Below are 22,216 nucleotides of genomic sequence, written 5' to 3'. Positions count from 1 at the left end.
AGAAGGTGTTTTAACCCACTCCATTCCCCTTATTCTTTTCTCTGGTCTAAATACTGTTTTTCTACTTTTCACTTTTGGGCACTTCATACACTGAATTATTCTTTCCAATATTTCATCCTAGTAATAACCAGAATTCTTTATAAACACTCCAAATTTTGTCCGACAGTGAAGTTGTATTTCATTTAATTTGAACTCCATACTCTACACACAAATACAATATTTATCAGTTTACTTTATGTTCCCACCATAATAACTGAAAGAGGCAGTGACCTCCTACTAAGACTACCACACAGGATTGCACTCTACAGCAAGTTGAACAGATAACTCTTAAGGTCCCTTTGAATTCTAAAATTATATGTGGCAATCCTTCTGAGAGATAAGGGCCATTAGTCAAAAGACAGTTCTGAGGAACCTGCACTACTTAACTACTCACAGACCCTCGTTAGGTCCTATATTATCGTTCCCAACCTAATAAGCCAAGTCTTCAAAAAGATGAGAGCAATCTCTAATGAGAAGTTCTCTAATAACTCTGCCAAAACGTCAATCTCCTAACGTGCTCTAAACAAGAACTGGGCATGTTATAATTTCTCTAGAAGTGATAATGTGGAGAAAGCAGTAGCTGGGAATGATCCATTTTACTTCTTTGCCTTACCGCTGGTAGTGGACCTGACTTATTTGGACTCCCTGGAAATGGAGTCTGACCTGCTTTCACATGTGCTGATTCACAGCACTATGAAACTGATGTCGATATGGTCAAATAGAAAGATGATTTTCAGGATTAGAAAGATTTGGTTTTGATTTTACAGTCAATTAGCTATTGTGACTTGTGTAGTTTACTTACTCTCCATTAATTTCTCACTATAAACCAGGGAATATATCTAGCTCTCTTACTGTAAACTAGGAAAGATAGCTCTCTCTCATCTAGCTTTTATGATTAGAAAGGGAGAGCTATGTCAGATTACTTAAAACAGTAGATTTTTGGAAATAGTAATGAATTAAAAAAAAATCTCAGAACTGAATAAATCTTAGAAAATCATAATAGTCCTATTTTCCTTTTGCAGAGGAGGAATCGGAAGATCAGAAGTGGGAGTACTTGCTAGTCACTCTTTCCTTGATGAAAACCAAAGTCTCAGACCTTTACCTTACTCCTGACCAAGCTAAATCTCTCTGACCTCTGCCTAGGTATTTCACAAACCTTTAGTATTTCTTCTAGGTACTTTAAAAAACAAAAAAGGGTATCTTATATTGGGCTTTTAAATTATTTATTATGCAAGAAAAAAATATTGGTTTTAGAAAAATTTAACAAAAGAATGAGAATAATTAACATTCTAAAACACTTCAAAAAATCCATTCAAAAACCCCTGTTTAATGTCTTAAACAAGATAGCTCTTCCTCCTGAACTGCATTCTATGGATGCCTACATCTGATAGCTAGACAAATTTTATTCCATAATCTTGATATTCTGACAAGAGTTTTTTTTTTTTCTTTATAAGCCTTACAGGGCCAACTTATTAAGAGCACTTCCATAAAAATATTCTTATTTCTTGTTTAGCACCTTTGATACCACTTCTTTACAGGTACACATAAAAAGCTATTTAAAAAGTCATAAGAAGTTCTAAAGGGGAGAAACCTTCAGGAGGATTATAAAACTGCTTATGCTTGAAATCACACACCTGTCGATCCACCTCTGGAAGCAGTAAAAGCAGTCGCTGTTGGCAATCTCCAGGAAGGACTGAAAAGGTGTGTTTGTTGATCAGTGCTCGAAGATTTGTATTGACCAGAATGGAGTCTGGTGTCTCAACATCAATTTCAGCACATTTAGTCCTTTTCATTTGTCCTACAAAAATATGAAAAAGAATCATTTAGGCCTCTTTCACATTCCTGTTTCAATCTAAACTACAGCTTGCTCTGCAGTACAAAAAACCCCACAGTTTTAAGTACTTTAAATATCACACTGTGAAGAAGGTAACACTTAAGGTTCTTAGAAATTTATTCTATGACGAACAAAGCAAGTTTTGCTCATTCATGAAGGATAAACAAATATAACATCTTCTCTACAAAAATAGAATAAGGTTTGTAAAAGTGAACCTTTTGACAGACTAAAAGTGCATTTTATGTTTGAGACTTGATTATTTCCCGAACAGAATTGAGGAAGTTTACGATAAATGAGACATACACAAAATTTGACAAAAAAGAAAAAAGAAAAATTCAAATCTATATAGAAATCATACTGAGGCCCTTTTTCTCTTGAGAATTTTTTTCATCAATTTGAATTTGCATTGCCTAAGAAATCTGTTAACGATGAGGTTACAGTCTTTTAAAAGACTGACAGATTTGTGTACACAACCGTTTAAAATGTAATATATATACACATATATGTCTCCACACATACACAAGATTAACTTAGAATAATATTTGCAAGCCACAACAGAAGATAACTATTCATACTGAAAGTGAACTTATAAATCAGTATGAAAAAGACGTATCACCAAGAAAAAAATGAACAAAGGAAACAGGCAATTCATAGTTGACTAACCATAAACAGATGCTGAGGTGTTAATATTTAAAGAAATATCTGTTAAACCGATGAACATTTTTGGTCTATTGAAATAGCAAATACTGCATTATAGTGATAGGATTATGCAGGGAAAAAGCAAAACCACTTTCAAATACACTGGTGGGGCTGAAATTAGTATAATCTTATTACGAGAAAATTTAACAATATACAGCAAAATTTTAATGTGCATAGGAATCTAGGACCTAGAAATTCTACATTTATAAATACTCGCACAAAGCTACAAAATCCTGAATGTGGGTAACCTCTGGCTCCTGCTCTAAGTACAAACAAAAGTAATCTCTCTAAAGAGGAAAAGATTTCCCTTAAATAAAGCCCATAGGATTCCTATAAATTGAAATTCAGCACTACCTCACAAAGATTACCCTGACAAACCAGAAGGTAGGTCACCATGACGAGTCAACAGAAACCAGAAAGAAAAGATTAAGACCTAGAACCACTGCTCTCACTGAAACTGACACATATATAGAATACAGAATAGCTACGTATAAAATGATTAAAGAATGTAATTGTAAAGATGAGATAATTAGAAAATACAAAGGCTTGAAAAAAATAAATGAGACTTCTACAAATATAGAATAAAAATTGTTGAAATCAGATAGTATGAATGGATTAAAGAGCAGTTTAGACACTGTTAAACAGGGAATTTTAACCTAAAATATACAGCCAAACAGTTTACCCAGAACACAAGAAAGACATATAAGATTAAATATTTTGAAAGCTTTAGGAGAAACATAACTGATAGAATGAGGTCTAATATATGCTTTATTGAAGACCCAGGGGAAAAAAAGAGAATGGAAAAAAAGCAATATTTAAAAAACTGACAGTAGTGCATTTACCAGAACTGATGAAAACTACAAAACTAAAGATGTAAAAGCCTAACACATTCAACACAGGGTAAAAAGAAATCCATGCTTAGACCTAGCTTAGTAAACCACTCATGAAAGACCAAGAGAATAGCTTGAAAGCATCCATAAGGAAGTGAAAGATTTCATAAAAAGAAACAACAGAATAACAGCGAAGTTCTTAACAACAAAGAAATCCAGAACAAAGTGTTTAATAACTATAAAATGTTGAGAAAAAATAACCATCAACCTCTAATGGTATGTACACCAAACTCACCTTACAAATAAACATGAAACAAAGAGATTAGAGAGAAGCAAAAATTGAGAGCATTTACTACCAAGAGACCTGTTCTAAATAAAGTTCTTAAAAAATGATACCATGGGAAAGAAAATCATTACAGAAAGATGAGCTGGAATACAATGGAGAAAAGTAGATAAATCTACACCAACATTGTAGTATAAAACAATAATATTCTGTCTGATTTGTGGGGGAAAAAAAGCAAACAAAAAAACCCCTGAAATGTCAGATAATTTTATTTAAATCCAGACAGGAAAGATCAGTGCTAAATTGTTAGAATTTTTTTAATTAAAAAAAAAAAAGGAAATAAAAAAAGCAGGACAAAGGTCAGCAAAAAAAAAAAAAAACCCCAAGACTGTAGAAATTATTTCAAATAGAATAACAATTATAATACATATAGATAAAACTCACCAAATGAAAGAGATAGTCCTATTGAATTAAAATTTTAAAAATACAGCTAGCAATATGCTCTGTAAAGAGACATACCTAAAGCACGAGGACACAGAGATAAACAAAGTAAAGATATACTAGGCAAAAACCAACCACTGGAAAGCTGGTGTGTCTTTATTGATATCGAACAAAAGACATTTTTAGTAAAAAACTTAATCAGTGATTGATAAGGTAAATAAATAATGGTAGAGGTTAAATCCACCAGGAAGATTTTAAACATGAAATTATCTAATATAAGATAGCTTTAAAATATGTGAAATAAAAAATTATTCAAATGGACAAAGCCACCATTAGGATAGGAGATCTCAACAAAACTCTCTCAATTATTAAGAAATAACTATACCAAAAGCATCCCAAAAAAGAAGGAAATTAAAAAAAAGCTGAACTATTTTTCAGATTGACGAGCATGATCCAATAAACAAGAATTCTGTGTTTTACGACTAGAATACACTTATAAAATTCATTCAAAAAAAGGTCTTAGTAAATTTAATATTAGTGGTAATAACAACAATGACCAATCACAGCCGCAGTAAAACACTTATACAGGGCTTCCTAAGTGTCAGGCACTAAACACTGACATGTATTAACTCATTTATTTTTTCACACAACCCGATGAAGCAGGAAACCATTTCAAGAATGAGGAAAATGAGGCCCAGATATGGTAACTTGCCCAACATTATACTATTAAGTTGCAGTAAAGGAATTTGTGGCTTCAGGATCTGTTATTTATCACTATACTATATAGGCACAGGTATCATACAGTGCATAATCTCTGATCACAAGATATTTAAGTTAAAAATTGATAAAAACAAAAATACAAAAATCCCTATATATTTGGTAAAACAAATATTTAAAAGTGCAAAATAACTTCTGGGACAAAAGGGAAATCGCAATAAAAAAATATAAAAACTTTTCTAACCAAATAATAATAAAAGCAATACCTGAAAGATAAAGGTAAAGGCTGTTCCTATCGGAATAGTAAAAAAATGTATAAATGAGAAGCAAAGCTTTCTACATTCAAATCCTGGCTTCCTATCACAAATGACATTTTTAATTTGAAGAAATGAAATCACAATATACACACTAATCATATTTTTTCTTTCACTGCATATCTTGATCATCTTTCCAAACTACTGCCTACAAATTCACCTCTTTCTCTTAAAAAAGTTGCACCATATTACAACTTATGTACCAGGACTGGTTTAACTGGATCCCTACTGATGATCATATAGGTGGTTACCAGTTTTTTAGTTGTATACCAATTTGCAATGCCTCTATAGACCTGAAAGCAACATCCTAGTTTCCCTCTGTCATCTAACTGACAGTATGGGAGTGTCAGCATTCCTTGAATAGTTTTTACTATTTTCTGCATTCACGGTGTACCTTCACATCTGATTCAAACTTTAGTTAAATTTTAACTTAACAGAAACTGAGACGTAGTTGTAAATTATTCTGGTAAACAGTGCTCTGAGAATACTTGTCTGTGGCTCGATTTTTAGAATTTAAAGTTTAAGTCTTCTAATTTTGGTAAAGTTGACCTTTTTCTTTTCAGTTTAGGTTGCCTTATTCTATTATATTATACTTGAAATGTGAGCTATGTTTATTCTTCTGACTGAATATAGGATGTAAAAATATATAACACAACTACTGATCTCACTGACTTTAAAACAAACTATACCAATGTTAACTAAAATAATTTCATGTAAATTACTAATTCAGTTTTATCACTTACATTTTACATAAAATGTACAGATTCTTCCATGTCTGGAAAGTACTCATTGTGGTAAAATGCTTTAAAATTTCCATAGCGTTTCTTTTAATGCATATTTGCATGAAAGAAGAACTTTCATTTATTTTTTGACCGTTAGGTCAAACTTAAATAAACCATGCCTTCTTTTTTTAATGGTTAATTTTTCCTAGTTTTGTATGGAAGTTTTTAATTCTCAGTACATAATTTCTCAATTTTGTACATCCACATTTCTACATTAATTGAATGAAGATACTGAAATTGGGACTTTAACTGAATCGAAGTTAAATATAGGTTCCAAAAGGAAAAACTTTTTCTGTTCATCGCCAGGTCTCTCAGGCCCTAAACCTGGGTTTGGCATATTAGTGTATCTTTTGTAAATATCTGTTTAATAAATGCATATTTTTAATCTTTGGCAGTTGAACTGATGTTCAAAGGGTATACTCAGTATGACAGATAGTGTCTCTTAAGAAAAAGTATCCTAGTTTATAATGCCACCTAGAATCAAACCAGAAAGAAGATGACAGAAAATACTATGAATTCTATTCTCAAACTTAATAGTTTGGAAGGGTCTGGAACAATAAATGAATATAGAATAATTTTCCCCTAGAATTTTGCCAGCAATGCTGCACATTCTTTGAGCTTCTATATTTCTGAGATGTCTGCCATCCTAATTCTTGAATCTTTGTATGTAAAGTATTTTTTTCTCTCTGGAGATTTTTTTGGAATCTTCTCATTATCCTGGGTGTTTTGAAATTCCAAAAGAATGTGCCTGGGAATAGATTTCTTTTTATTCATGTTTTGACACCAATTATGTACTTTCAGCCTGTAATCTATGGCTTTCAATTCTAAGACATGTTCTTACATTACTTCTCTTATCTTTTATACCTCCCTTTCAATATCTGCTAGTCCTACTATTAAAGGTATTAGACAGCCTAGATTGGTGTTCCAATTTTCTTACCTCCTCTCTTCTCTCCTTTTAAAACTCTCCTTTGATCTATGTTCTGGGAAATTTCATCACCTTTAACTTTATGTATCTCTATTAGAACATTTTATTTCTACTATCGTGTTATTTAATACCCTATCTTCTGATTTTTTAACACAGTATTCTGTTCTTTCATTGGTGCAATATCATCTTTCATTTCTTTTTGTGGATATTATAGTTTAAAAAGTTATTTGTTTTAAATTTTCTCCTTTCCGAATTGTCTCTGTTTCCTTGGAGTCTATATTTCAGATTTTGTCTCTTATGATGGAAGTTTTCTTCTAAAATGATCCTTGGTAATCATAAGTAAAAGACAGGCACTTACTAGGCTGACTGCAAATTCTGAATGCATGGATGGGCCTCATAAGCTAATGAGCTCCACAGAAGTGTGATCAAGATGATCTCTGTTTAGTTGGGAATCTATAACTTTGCCTGCAGACTTTTTTCTGAGTTTATTCAAATTTTTTAGGTACCAATCTACCAGTCTCCTGCTGGAGCATAGATGGGGAGGAAGAAAGAAGTAGTGGTGGTAGAAATATGCCTCATTAATACTGGAAACCAAGCAAGAGGATCATTATTCAGTATTTGTATTTTACTTGATTTCTCTAATTTCAGCACATTGCCTCACTGTCTGCCTTCATCTATGTGTATTATCTCTGAATTTGAAATCTGGATGGTTTCACTTCAAAATAAACCCCTGTCTCCTACTAGGGTGAGATATCAAATTGCTCCTTATTAACTTACAAAGAAGGTCCTTCCTTTCAACCCTATGTCTCACCCTTCTCTGCTATGATACATGATAACTCCAATTCTGGAACTTTTCTGGTATTCTGCAGCCTTAGCTGGCTTGCTTATTACTGGCATCTGTTCCTTAGCTCTGTGAAAAACTCCATCCGGTTTTCATCTTTCAAAATGGTTGACACTGACTGCCCATCTGTTGTCTTTTTTTCACCCTTCTGGATTTAATCTTTTGTGTTTCCGTATTCTCATTTTAGTGAGGTTCAGAGGAAGCAGGAAAAAAGGTTCAGTTTGCCATGTTTAATTATAAGCCCTTCTACTTTTCTGTACTGGTTAGAAATAAAATATAAATAATGCTGGACAAAGCAACCTATTGTCGGTAAAAGAAATAAACCACAAAATAGTTGATAACAGATCTTAATCTGAAATAAAGTATGATAAGAGAAAGACAAGAAGAACATGAAGACAGTCAAGACCTCATAGGAAGTAACAGTTAAGCGAAGCAGCTGATGAATTTCAGACACAGTTGATAAATTAAGGCATGAGAACTGACATGTTTGTAAATTAACTAACTTACTTGTGTGGAGTCTGTCAGATCTTTGGAATGACTTCTTCCCCAAGCCTAGCAAAGGATTTTCCACTTTAACTGAAGAAGAAAAGCTAGAGTTTGAGTTCTGAGGGCTGCTTGACTGTCCATCAGATTGTTTTCCTTCCCATATAGCTAGGGAAAAAATATATAAAAGACTGGTGACATTGAGGTTATAGAGAGAAATCAATGAGTCAAACAATTAAATCATTCAATGTTAAGAGGAGTTATGTATGAGGCAATGTGACCTTGCAAATGTGCTTTGAGTCTGAGAACTAAGACTCAAAAAATAAAATAAAATCCCTTCCTTCCTGCCGGCACATTATTTGCTTCTAGTGGTAAACATCCTTCCTAATAAAAATGCAAAGTTCTGCAAGACAGTTTAAATCTGGCAGGCCCATATAATCAGCTGGTGTCAAACTGAGCTGTGTAATAAAACACAAAGTCTGTACCTAGATCAGTTTAGATTAAAAACAAAACAAGCAACTGCAACAAAAAATCCAAAGGTCTGCAGATATGTCCAATGGAAACTGAAAGGTAGCATGTACTCCTAGGAAAACCTTTCAAAGGAGAGAAGTGGCGAAGAGTTCAGTTTGAGCATCTTTTGTATCAGAAAACATCAGTTTTTTAAGGTTACTAATTAGAGGCTTCCAAATATTAGATAAGACATATTGGAAGTTAGTTACTGATCTCATTGTAACATACAAATCCCACTCATGTATTTTTTAATAACTGCATGATTATCTTGTATACATTTTCCATTTACCCTGGAAGGATTTCTACTAATGATTTGGAGGCATGAGGATTATTTAAATGAATATAATAATTTAAAAATAAATGACAAAGTATAAAAATTGAAAAGTCAACACAAAAATATCAGAAAAAGAAACTTCCATTGAAAAGACACATAGTCTACCTACCAGGTTTGGCAGTTACAGAGTCACTGGCTGCTTTGACAGTCTTCAGAGAAAGATGTGGGGTGGAGGATATGGACATGCTTGGCCTGCATTGTTGCTGCTGCTGCTGCTTCTTCTGCTGTTGCTGTTTTAGAGCCTATAAAGAGAAAACTGACTATAAGAAACAAAACAAATCAGTTTTTAGTAATAACAAAAAGTAAATGATTTCTTTACAAGTGGTAAAGAGCATGCTGATCATCCAATTTCTCTGAAATCTATCAAAGTAAAAAAAAAACCCAAAAAACAAACAAACAAAAAACTAAATTAAACTGATTAAATACAAGGCCTAAATGATCCTCTTAAGAGTATGGATATTTTTTGCTAGTATTACTCCTTTATATAAATAGTCACTAACATTTTTCAGAGCTTAAAAATCACCAGTAAGCCATTGACTTTCCATACTTGTAGTTTCCAATCATTTCTAGAAATAGAATTATAGACCTTGAACCAAGAAGAATTCAATTTGCATCAACTCCATGTAGAAATGTAATATTTAGCTTATGTATGTTTCAGAGGTGCTTCATTTAAATGAAAGGTAATGAACAACTATTTGAGTTTGAACTTGTGTAAGAGCAGTAAGATTTGGCCCAATGACAAAAATCTCGGCAATTTAAAGCAATGCAGCAAATAGAAGAGAGAGAAGATTAGAAAATACTAGTTCTAAGAATAATGGGGTTCCTTCCTCCTGGCTATTTCCAAATGTTTTTATTTCTATGATGTTCTTAGTTTACAGAATACACCAAACTAAACCATTCAGAATGAACGGAAAGACAAATAACTTCCCAGATTTTAATCATGAAGCTATATAAAAGCAATTTTTTAACTTATGGTTTAAAAAAAAGACAAACTAAGAAAGTAAAGCTCCATTCCAGGAAAAAGTTAAAGTCTATGACCTTGCTAAATTGCCATTTTAAGCTTTAACCTTCAAGACTATCATGCAGAAAAGTGTGAAATAACTGGCTACTTGTTTCCCATGACCTCTTCACAATATAGTTTTCTCCTGCTTTATTTTCACACATATCTCTGGCTCTGCTATAAAGACACAGTGGCAAGAGTTTGTCTCCTTTATCTGAGCTGTCACCGGAGAAAAGAACTGAGAGAGCCAGGTATCTGGCTTACATTCCCTACAGCATTTATAATAGGTGAGGCAGAAGCACAGTGTGTGAAACAATGTCAGTGTTGTCTGATCATCGATTCTAGCTTATCTCTCACTCTTTGCAATCAGAACAGAAAACGTTCATAGGCTTCCTAGGCAGTACTCCCTGCTACTCACAGGATCCATGTCATTCTAGGTTAATGCAAAATTTCAAAAGAACCATCTGATCTCATCTATTTCTTCTGTGATCATATAAATCCAGACACATGATGGAAATAGAATAACTTATAGTCTCTCTATTTAAGAACTGTACATATTCAGTTTTCCTTCCCTCAGTGGTTTATAAACCATGTTCCTAATTCTATTTTAAAATTTAAAAAACAAATGACGGCGACAAATCTTCATTGTGGAAAAGGATATCTTATATTTAAGTAATTTTTTCTCACCTAATACTATGAAAACCATACACTGAAGGCAAGGCCTTACTTTACATACCAATAATCTAATTTACACAATTTCTAATATTGGTGTTCCCTAAAGAAAATAAATACATATGTCATGAATTGGCTAACAAGGTTTAGGAAAATATTTGCTTTTTCCCTGTGGAAAAAAAGCACCTTATACTTCCTAAAATCTTCCAAAAAACTTACAAAACTCTAAGTGTTACAGGATACCCAGGTAGGCAGTATTAATATTATCAAATTGCTGGATATCTTTTTTAAAAAGCACTTTTGGGATTTAAACACTTTAATACCTACATAATTTTGAAAATTTTAATTTGACCCCCTCCCCCTCAGTCTTGGTTCCCAATCCTCAGAAGTAATCAATCATCAATTTATTTTTCCTTGTTAAGCTTTTTTAACACTTACATTATATTGTGTTTGTATATACATGTTCATATTTCTATTAAAAAAATATAGTCTTATATTCTAGGAATGGTATCTGACCTACATGTCATAACACAACTTAATTTTAACAATTCAGCATTATAGTGTGACATTTCCATGTCTATACATACAGAACAACCTCATTACAAAGTAAACTTTTAATCTTGCATAACTGTCCAGCATTTAGATATGCCATTGTTTATTAAGGAATTCATTAATCGATATGTATTAGGCTTTTGCAAGCTTCTTGCTATTATAAACTTTAATGCAAATATTGTTCTGGGCATTTATATATATATATGTATTTCTCTAACAGTTTCAAAATGTTCAAATGCTTAGCCATAAAGTATATGCATTTAAAATTTTAATAGATATTACAAAATTTCTCTCCAAAGTAACTATAACAATTTATATTTCACCAGCAAACCACCAGTAGCCATTTTCCCATATACTTGCCAATGCTTGACATAAGATTTGTATACTAAAAGTAGTCTATTATTGTTTCCTTAATTACTAGTGAGTTTACATTTACTGACCATTTGAATTTCAAAAAAAATCAAAAGCAGACAAACCACTGGCAAGCAGCAATGGGAAAAAATAAGATACATTACAAATAAACAAAATTGAAACAAAAAGAAAAGACAAAAGAATACTATGCACAACTTTAGACCAATATTGGAAAAAATCAGGTGAAATGGACCTTTTCTAAAAAAAATAATCCAAAATAGCTCAAAAAGTAGAAAATCAAGAGACCAGTAAAGGTAGATAAAATAAAACTGAAATGCTAGGAAAACAATTTTAAAAGGTAAGATTTACAGAACTTTCAAGGAAAAAATAAATTCTACAAAACTTTCCAAAAATCTAGAAAAATACAGAGCTGCACGATTTATTTTATGATGCTAGAACAAATCTTGGTTCCAAACTGTACATAGTACAAAAAAAAAGAAAAAAAAATCCAAGCTAAAATCTTTTTAAAAATTCCATAACATGTTTAAAAATATGTAACAAACATATAGTTTATTTTAGAGAGCTATATATAGATTAACATTAGAAAATCTAGGCATGGAATTCTATAGATTTAAAGAGAAAAGCTACCTAAATCATCTTAATAAATGCTGAAGAAAACAAACGTGAAAAATTCAATTCCTATTTATAATTTAAAAAACAAACACACAAACGAAAACCTCTTAGCAAATTAGAAACAAATTAATGTGATTAAAAAAACCAGCAACTGAGAGGTACATAAATTATTAAATCCAAATTGGGAAACTGAATAAAATTTCTCCTTTTTAAAAGGATATAATGTCCTTCTGTTCAAAAAATTTTCAATGGTTGCCAGAGTCTTGCATTTTTAATGTAGGAGATTAGACTTCTAATAAACACAAACTAGCATGATTACCTGCTTTAGTGCCTTCTTGCTGTGCTTCTGTGATGGAGAAATGACTTTACCTGCAGGAATGGTGGGTGACGGGCAGCCTGACTGGGGAGAGGATGGCTGTGACGGTCTAGACGATACTAGGGGGAAAAATGACAATGAAAAACTGTGTTATCAGAGTTGACATCACGCACCATTCCTTCCCCAATCGTATGCTGCTACCTGTATTAAGAACTGTGACCAAACACTTTTGGGAAGTATCTTCTTTTTGGAGTTCTACGGCAAACAGCCTCCCTTTTCAGTTTATTTCCTCAGAAAGCTCTAGTGAAGGATGATAGGATGGGGAAGGGATGGGTGTTAGTATTCATTACTTTTCATTCTTAAATTTTTCAAAAGAATTGACTGAAGAAGCGGGAAGGAGACTATAAACCATTAGTCATCAAATTAGATAAAACTTAGAAAAGAGTCTCAAGCCTGTTGGACAATATGTGTGTTCTTAAGGTAAATTGAATGACAATATGTTAGAGTGGAAGGGCACTGGATTGATGAATGGGTCCCAGTTTTCCCTATCTAAAATAAAGGCAATAAGACCATTCCACCTCAAACACTCTACCATAGCTTTAATACTTATATTCCTTCATCTCTAAAATCAATAGTTTTAGGCCTACCATTTGTTAAGAGGGCACTTTAGGATTTCTCTAATGGAAGCAATGTAGTTTATAAAATATAACCACTCTCTACTTCATCACCAGCTGTTTTATACCCCAGAGCATAGCCAAATCTTAGTCTTACGTGGAGGGTCTTCCCCTTGAAGAGCCTATACCACTTATAATAAAAAGTAATTGATCTTTATGTTCTATAAAGTTTGTCAGTGTATTATTTATGACATAAACTGCTGATTCAGACTATTTAATAAAAATAATAGTCACTACTGCTAGTGATAACTTTGAAAACCCCATGTTTACTAATGCCTTCTCCTTTCACAGTAGTTGGACTGAAAATGGTTGGATAGCAAAATGACATCCCATGGTATGGTTAAAGAGCTTTAAGATACCATATAAAGTATTTTGGTAGGCAGCTACCTAACATGAAAATACAGAAACATCGTTCATTGGAATATACAAGTTTTGGAATACAGCATTTCAACTGACTCTTATATATCCCAAGAAAGGAATACACAGGAGATAATACTTAAAGGGGACAAGAGCAGGGGAACAAGAGCAGAAAATATTAAGAAAATGACTTAGCTACATGATTTTAGCTTTGGATCCCATCCTTTGTGATATGGTTTATACAGGAGAAAGAACTGATATACAATACATGTGAAAAAGAAAAAGTTCATTGTAATATATCACACAAAAATAAAGTTAAATAATTCTTGAGGTGGTTGAGCAATAAAAAGAAACCATATCCTCTACACTTAAATGCTGAACAGTTTTTTAAAATACCAGATTTACTGAGATATAATTTATATATGCCATACAATTCACCTAATGTGTAAAATTCAATGGCTTTTAATATATTTGCAAAGTTGTGCAACCATCACCACAAGTCAATTTTCATAACCCACTAAAAGCCCCTGTACTGGTTAGCTGTCACTCTTCTTCCCCCTAATCTATGCCCCTAGTCCCCAGCAATCACTAATCTACTTTTGTCTCCATGGATCTGACTATTCTGGACATTTCATATAAATGGAATCATACAATATGTGCTCTTTTGTGACTAGCTTTTTTTCACTTAGCATGTTTTGAAAGTTCATCCATGTTAGAGTATGTATCAAAACTTCATTCTTTTTTATCAACGAATATTATTCCATTGAATACATACACTTTTTTTGCCATTATGAACAATGACATGTATTCATTAGTTGAATTTTTCTTGGAAGTATGTTTTCAATTCTCCTGGATTCAAATCTGAAAGTGGAATTGCTGGGTCTTACAGTAACTCTATGTTTAACTTTTTTGAGAGACTGCCAAACTGTTTTACAAAATAGCTACACCATTTTTTAATTCCACCAAGAATATATGAGACTTCTAATTACCCTACATCCTCGTCAACACTTGTTATTGTCTTTTTGCTTTGACCAATGTTTTTAAAGGGACATAATGAAAACAAAGTTTAAAACTATTAACTAGGTTTATTTTCTTTTTAATGGTTTGCATAAATCTGAGAATATACACTTCCTCACTTGCCTCAAATACTGTCTGAAAATAATAGAAAACAAACCAAACCACCAAAATAACCTCATTAGAGAATGTAAAAATTCTACTTTGCAGCCTGAAAAAGAGACATTAAGCTATCTGTAATCACCAGGGCACACTGTTTGGAATGTTTCCCCTTAAGGCAAAAGCCCTTTCTAACAAATGCAATCACACACCTATCTCAAAGCCAACTGAACTAAATCATGCAGATTCCAGGACCCACCAATGAGGAACATTCATCCTCCAGAGTTGACTTAATGCTAAGTACTGGTCTCATAACTTCTATGAAACTTAAACTTTGTTCTAACTTTAAAATATTAAAGGCTCAGAACTACAAACAGCAAATAAGATTTAAACATATGTTGAGAAACATCTCTCTGAGAGTCCTTTAAAGGGCTACACTGTCTTCGAAGACACGTAATTGTATTAGAGCAATAAAGAATTAAATATCTTCCATGTACCTAGCAATCTCTGCTAGCTAGGTTCTTTTGAACAGGATTTCACTGAACTCTTGTAACTACCCTCTAAGGTGGTTACACGTTTCCTTGCTACCCCACCAAACTCCTCTAATTCTACTCTCTGAAATAACTAAATAAAATATAGTTGGGCTGCCATCCATACTGATATTTCTCTATGCAAATAAAAATATGAAAAGATTTTTAACACGTATTTATAAATAAATAAAAAATACACATTCATGTGCATACTGTGATATTATCTATATTTTACGTATCAGGAAATTTAATTGGCTTGCCAAAGGACACACTTAGCAAGGAGCACGGCCAAGACTTAAACTTGGTATTTATTTTCAGAATGAGTGGGTACTTGTGGTGGACTGAATGGTGGCCACTAAAAAGTTATGTTCATGTCCTAAGCCCCAGAACCTATGAATGTTAGGTTATTTGGAAAAAGGGTCTTGGCAGATATAATTAAGGATCTTGAAAGGAGATCACCCTGGATTATCCTAGTGGGTCTTAATTCCAACGACAAATGTCCTGAGACACACAGAGTAGACACAGAGGAGAAGGTGATGTGAAAACAGAGTAATGTGGCCACAAGGCAAGTTAGTAACCACTAGAAGCTACAATATACAAGGAACACATTTCTCCCCTAAAGCCTCGGTAGGGAGTACAGCCGTGCTGACACCTTGACTTCAGACTTCTGGCCTAAAGAACTATGACAAAACAAATTTGTTGCTTTAAGGCACCTAGTTTGTGGTAATTCATTACAGCAGCCTCAGAAAACTACTACAGTACCTAAAACTGATTTTCTTTTTTAAAGTATTATCAACTTACAGATGTTTACATACTTGAAATGTTTGAATCGAAAGCAACCATTATAAATTTGGCACTCTAATTGTCCCCTTTTGGGATAGTGGGAGCTCCTTTGAGTTGTAAATCATCTTTGGGACATGGCCCCAGCAGCATCTGACTGCTTCCACATCTGACTGATACAGAAAGTGTCTCGGGCAAATTTTGTGTAATTTTTTTGCCCAGAATTGGATCAGCTACTTTCCCAAGGAACTCTGATATCTTTTAATTGGAAAAAGTATTAAAATATCATGCCCTTCACGCTCATGGTTCTCATTGCTACTGGGGTTCCACAGGTTCTAGGACTTTTCGATGGTTGCAACAAGTCTCTTTTTAAGAGGAAAAAAATAAATACATGCATAGATACCAAAGTCAAATTAGGATTACATGATCGTCACTTAACTTTTCTGATTTTATATTTCTGTCACATTTCTTCTTCCCTGATAATCTTGGTTCCTAATAACATTACTGTAATTATTAATTTGCTATTATAGATCTAGTTTCCAAAAACCCATGCTAAAGTAATTGCTGAAAATATGATACTGAATGCAGCTTAAGATTTGTGTCCCATCTCCCATACCTAAAAGATATCTCACAGTAACTTGCTTGTATCATTATGCAACAAACTTGACATATACTGAGTTTGCTTTGTTTCATATTCCTAGACTTTTAATAATTTGTTTTAATTATATAAAGCTATAAAAAAGTTTCTTTCATATAAGTCCAGCATCCTCCCTTGTCTACACTACTTTATCAACTCTCTTGTACTGGAGGTTTTTTTGTATTTTTATTTTAGTGAAAGCAGTGTGCATATGTGTGTATTTTTTAATACTTTCATTTTTTAAGAAAAAAATCATGTACTATAAACTACCAACTTTTTATGTAATATAATTACTATATCTGGAGAATTATCTTAGAACAGAATATAGAGATCTTCCACATTCCTTTTAACGGCTGCATAGAATTCTATTGTGCAGATATACCATAATTTCTTCAACCAGGCTTGGATGAGTATTTTGGTTCTTTCTGGTATTCTGATTTTTTTACTGCAACGTCTGAATCAGCAGTTCTTAAGATGTATTACCAAGAACAACACTATTACTACCAAAAAAATCTGTTGGAAATGCAAATTACTGGATACCAGCCCAGATCTACTGAATCAGAGGCTCTGAAGGTGGAGCTCAAAAATCTGCATCATAAGCTCTCCAAGTGATTCTGAAGCATCTCAAGTTTGAGATGCACTGGTCTTAAGCTATGCTATGCTATTTTGTATTGCTGACAGTGTATCTGTGAGTTGACTCTTAGAAGTAGGTTTGCTAAATCAAAGGATAAAAATGCTTCCGGAAACAAAAGAAAAGCTTCACTATTCTCAGGTTTTAAAAGGAATTCACACATGTTTTCCTTTAGTATTTGGTTTCATGTTTTACATTTATTATATCTTTCATTCGTTTGGACTTTATCCTGGAGTACTATGTGAGAAATCCACTTTCATCTTTTTGGCTATTCAGTTGTTGTAACATCTTTGCACATATCTTACACATATCTTACACAAAGGTCATGCTCTGAGTTTTTGCTGTTGATGTAGCTACTGCAAATGTGTTCTCTTTTTACATATATACATAGAGTATTATCTATATCTATGGTGGCTGGTTGCCATATGCTAATTTTACTTACATCCTGCTACTTTATTAAATTCCCTTCTTTATCAATTTTTATCTCCTCTGATTCTTTTGAGTTTGTCAGATATATAATCAGATCACCTATACACAAGTAGTTTTCCCTTGTCATTTATTGTTCTAACTACTTTCTCCTGCTTACTTGTGTTGAGATAAACACCTCTAACATAATATACAAACATGAGGGGCAGATTCAGTTCCAAAACCACTGCAATAAGGCATCTGAGATGCATGAATCTTTTGATTTCTCAGTACATGCAGAAGTTACATTTATACGATACTGTAGTCTATTAAGTGTTCAATATTCATTTTTTAAAATGTATATATCTTAATTAAAAAATACTTTATTGCTAAAAAAATGCTAATCATCAACTGTGCCTTCAGCAAGTAGTAATTTTTATTGCTAAAAAATGCTAACCATCATCTGAGCTTTCAGCACGTAGTAATCTTTTTGCTGGTGAAGGGTCTTGCCTCAGTGTTGATGGCTGCTGACTCATCAGGGTGGTGGTTGATGAAGGCTGGGGTGGCTGCGGTAATTTCTTAAAATAAAACAATGAAGTGTGCCGCATCCACTGACTCTTCCTTTCACGAACAATTTCTCTGTAGAATGCAATGCTGTTTGGTAGCATTTTACCCACAGTAGAACTTCTTTCAAAATTGGAGTCAATCCTCTCAAACCTTCCCTCTGCTTTATCAACTGTTTTACATAATATCCTAAATCCTTTGTTGTCATTTCAACGATCTTTACAGCATCTTCACCAGGAGATTCCACCTCAAAAAACTACTTTCTTTGCTCATCCACAAGAAGCAACTCATCCATTAAAGTTTGTATCATGAGATTGCAGCGGTTCAGTCATGTCTCCAGGCTCCATTTCTAATTCTAGTTCTCTTGCTATTGCCACCAGATCTGCAGTTACTTCCTCCACTGACATCTTGAACCCCTCAAGTCATCTCCAAGGGTTGAAATCAACTTCTTCCAAACTTCTGTTTATGTTGATGTTGACCTGTCCTCATATATCATGAAATGTTCTTAATGGTATCTACAATGGTGAATCCTTTCCAGATGGTTTTCAATTTTCTTTGCCCAGATCCATCAGAGGAATCATTTATGGCAGCCTTATAAAATGCATTTTTTTCCTTTTTGAAATGTATTTATTAAATAATAATACTTAAAAGTCAAAATTACTCCTTGATCCATGGGCTGCAGAATGGATGTTGTTTTTCAGCAGGCATGAAAACATTAATCTCACTGTACATCTCCTTCAGAGCCCTTGGGTGACTAGGTGCACTGTCAATGAGCAGTAATATTTTGAAAGGAATCTTTTTTTCTGAGTAGTAGGTCTCAATAGTGGACTTAAAACATTCAATAAACTATGTTGTAAACAGATTTGCTATCATTGGGCTTTGTTGTTCCATTTATAGAGCATAGGTAGAGAAAATTTAGCATAATTCTTAAGGGCCAGAGGATTTTTGGAATGCTAACTGAGCACTGGCTTCAACTTCAAGTCACAGCTGCATTAGCCCGTAACAAGAGAGTCAAGTCAACCTGTCCTTTGAAGCCAGGTATTGACTTCTCTTCTCTAGCTATGAGAAGTCCTAGGTGGCATCTTCTTCCAATATAAGGCTGTTTTATCAACACTGAAAATCTCTTGTATAGCCACCTTCATTAATTACCTTAACTAGATCTTCTGGATAACTTGCTGCAGCTTCTACATCAGCACTTGCTGCTTCACCTTGCACTTTTATGTTACAGAGTTGGCCTCTTTCCTTAAACTTCATGAATCAACCACTGCTGGCTTCAAACTTTTCTTCTGCAGTTTCCTCACCTCTCTTGGCTTTCACAGAGTTAAAGAGAGTTAGGGCCTTGCTCTGGATTAGGCTTTGGTATAAGGGAATACTGTGGTTGGTTTGATCTTCTAGCTGGACCACTAAAACTTTCTCCATATCTGCAATAAAATTGTTTCACTTTCTCATCATTTGTGTGTTCACTGGAGTAGCACGTTTTATTTTCATGAACTTTGCCCTTGCCTTCACAACTTGGCTAACTATTCGCTGGAAGAGACCTACCTTTTGGCCTACCTTGGCTTTCCACATGCCTCCCTCATTAAGCTTAATCATTTCTAGCTTTGATTTAAAGTGAGAGGTGTGAGACTCCTCCTTTCACTTGAATACTTAATGGCCACTGTAGGATTATTAGTTAGCCTACTTTCAATATTATTGTGTCTCAGGGAATAAGGAGGCCCAAGGAGAGGGAGAGAGACAGGAAATAGCCAGTTGGTAGAGCGGTCATAACACACATACATTTATTAAGATTGCCATCTTACATGGATAGAGTTAGTGATGCCCCCAAACAATTACAATAGTAACTTCACAGATCGCCACAGCAAGTATATGAATGATGAAAAAGTCTGAAATACTATGAGAATTACCAAAATGTGGCACAGAGAGCATATGTTGTTGGAAAAATGGCAATGATAGACTTGCCATTTACCTTCAAATAAACCTTCAATTTGTAAAAAACGTATCTGTAAAGCGCAATAAAGCAAAGCATAATAAAATGAAGTATGCTGCGTAAGAACTGAGATAGTAGAATGGAAATGAATTCTTTCAACCTATATACCAGTGGTTAGAAATAAATTGAACTCACATAAACACTGGTGAGCAGAAAACAAATCAAAGAAACTAGTATATTAACTCAAATACTAAATGGACAACAGGATAAAATCAATAGAAAAAGGTCTGGAAACAAAATCTTGTTCCTCTTGGTTATATGGCTATGAAAATCTGAGTCAGCAGTGTTGCCATTCTCTGATCCGTACTATATACCTTAATTTTTCTAAGAAATTATGTACTCCTACAACCTATTAGCACTAAAAATTAACAATCTGATCCCAACTTCTTTTCCCTTCTTTTTCTACAAATCCCCTTTCAACCAAACTTTGCTTCCTCTTGCTTCCTGAAAATACTGTACACATACTTCCACCTTCTTGCCTTCATATATTTTTTTCCTATCATATATTGTCTTCACTAGAGGAAAGGATAGTATGTTAAAATTTTCTATAGCTCATATAATACCTTACACCCAGGTAAAGTTAACTACTCTTTTCATTAATGCTGTCATAATATGACAAATATAAACGTGTTACTGAGTTATTCTCTAATGATCTGCTTATTTTTCTATACCTCTAGATATAGGTGAGGCCCATATCTTATTCAAATTGGTTTCTCAAATACCTAGCAAAGAGTACATACTGGAGAAAGGCTGAGTGTAGCAAATAGTTTCAATAGAGATGTTTCTTTGGTAAACTAACAGCCTAAACAACACTTGTCAAGATTACATCTTGATCTACTGGTCTTCCAATAGATTAAAAGCACTCATTTAAAAACATACTCTGATTAAAAACAAAAACGCTTTCATATATGCATATAGCATAACAAAAAATTAACAAATTCTGTTCCAAAGATCAGCAGTTACTTATTATTTGACTTTAAAAAAAAATGTCACCCCAAAAAAGCACAGGGCAACCTAGTAGAGAAATGACTTTTTAAGCTTAAAATTAAGTGTTTTCAGAAAAAATATTTAAAACAAATTTTAGAACTTGTGCTCCTTAGAGCCAGTTTTACATAGTTCATTGAAATAGTTTCAGGTTGTTGGATATTTATGCACCACCCAGTGAGTATACATTCACAAAGTATTACTTTTCAGATACATTATACCACTGAGAATCTTCAATTTCAACAGGTGATTATTATGCTGAACAAGTCTAAAACATATGCAGTATTCATATTAGTTACACTTGAATTTAAAGCTTTAGTAAATAATCACTGACAATATTTTATTTTATCCTGAAAACATTCAATGAGCCCTTCTGAAGAGAGACCATCAGAAATAATGGAACAGTAATAACAAAACTAAAACTTAGCTGTATGTAGTTGAGGATTAATAACTGAAAGACTGATATAAATTGAAGTTTCCAAAATTGTTTTAATCTTCAAAAATAGTAATCCTCTCTTAAGGGAAAATTCTTATTTTCACAATAGTCTTTCTTTAGAGAAATTTCATTTCCAGAAGTAACAGGCCATTTTATTTATTATTCTATGTCCCTTCTTCCCACAATGAGTGCAGTCTACTCTGAACTGGGCAGACTGTGGCTCTTGATGATATTAAAACAGTCACCTAACCAAAGATGGAGAGGCCATACCTGAACACCTTCCTTTGCTTCTGGGTACCCTAACTATCCAGGTCTTAGTAGTATAGCCATATTTAATACATAACAGAGCTAAAACCTCCAACTCAGCCACCAACCACCCCAAAGGAGAAGAGAACATCACTCCCAAGGGTCTCTCCCCACATAAGTTAACTTTGCCTAAAAGAGTTTTTCTCCCCTGTACACTTTTTAAAGAAGACATTTTTATACATAATCACCCCCATTCAATAACTTAACACATATATAAATAATGTTAGAAGGCTGGGAGGTCTATGGTATTTGAAAT

General features: G+C 33.5%; 1 protein-coding gene across 5 annotated transcripts in view; it reads right to left on the bottom strand.

The window, feature by feature from the left end:
• ASXL2 (ASXL transcriptional regulator 2) overlaps positions 1 to 22,216 on the bottom strand; it is a 106,056-nt gene that overhangs the window by 20,972 nt on the left and 62,868 nt on the right. For 4 of the 5 annotated variants that reach the window (XM_039887632.1, XM_039887633.1, XM_039887636.1 and 1 more), the window contains 4 exons: positions 12,560 to 12,675; positions 9,142 to 9,274; positions 8,213 to 8,356; positions 1,674 to 1,837 (listed from right to left, as the gene is read on the bottom strand). In XM_039887632.1, coding sequence (XP_039743566.1) covers positions 1,674 to 1,837; positions 8,213 to 8,356; positions 9,142 to 9,274; positions 12,560 to 12,675 — 557 coding nt within the window. Of the gene's footprint in view, positions 1 to 1,673; positions 1,838 to 8,212; positions 8,357 to 9,141; positions 9,275 to 12,559; positions 12,676 to 12,757; positions 13,950 to 22,216 lie in introns of those variants that run through there. The other variant, XM_039887637.1, reaches the window with a different exon arrangement.

This window comes from Pteropus medius, unplaced genomic scaffold, assembly GCF_902729225.1.
Source record: "Pteropus medius unplaced genomic scaffold, Ma_sr-lr_union100, whole genome shotgun sequence".
Classification (NCBI taxonomy): Eukaryota; Metazoa; Chordata; class Mammalia; order Chiroptera; family Pteropodidae; genus Pteropus; species Pteropus medius.
Note: the sequence above shows the minus strand (reverse complement) of the source record. Positions and strands in the feature narration are given on the sequence as shown.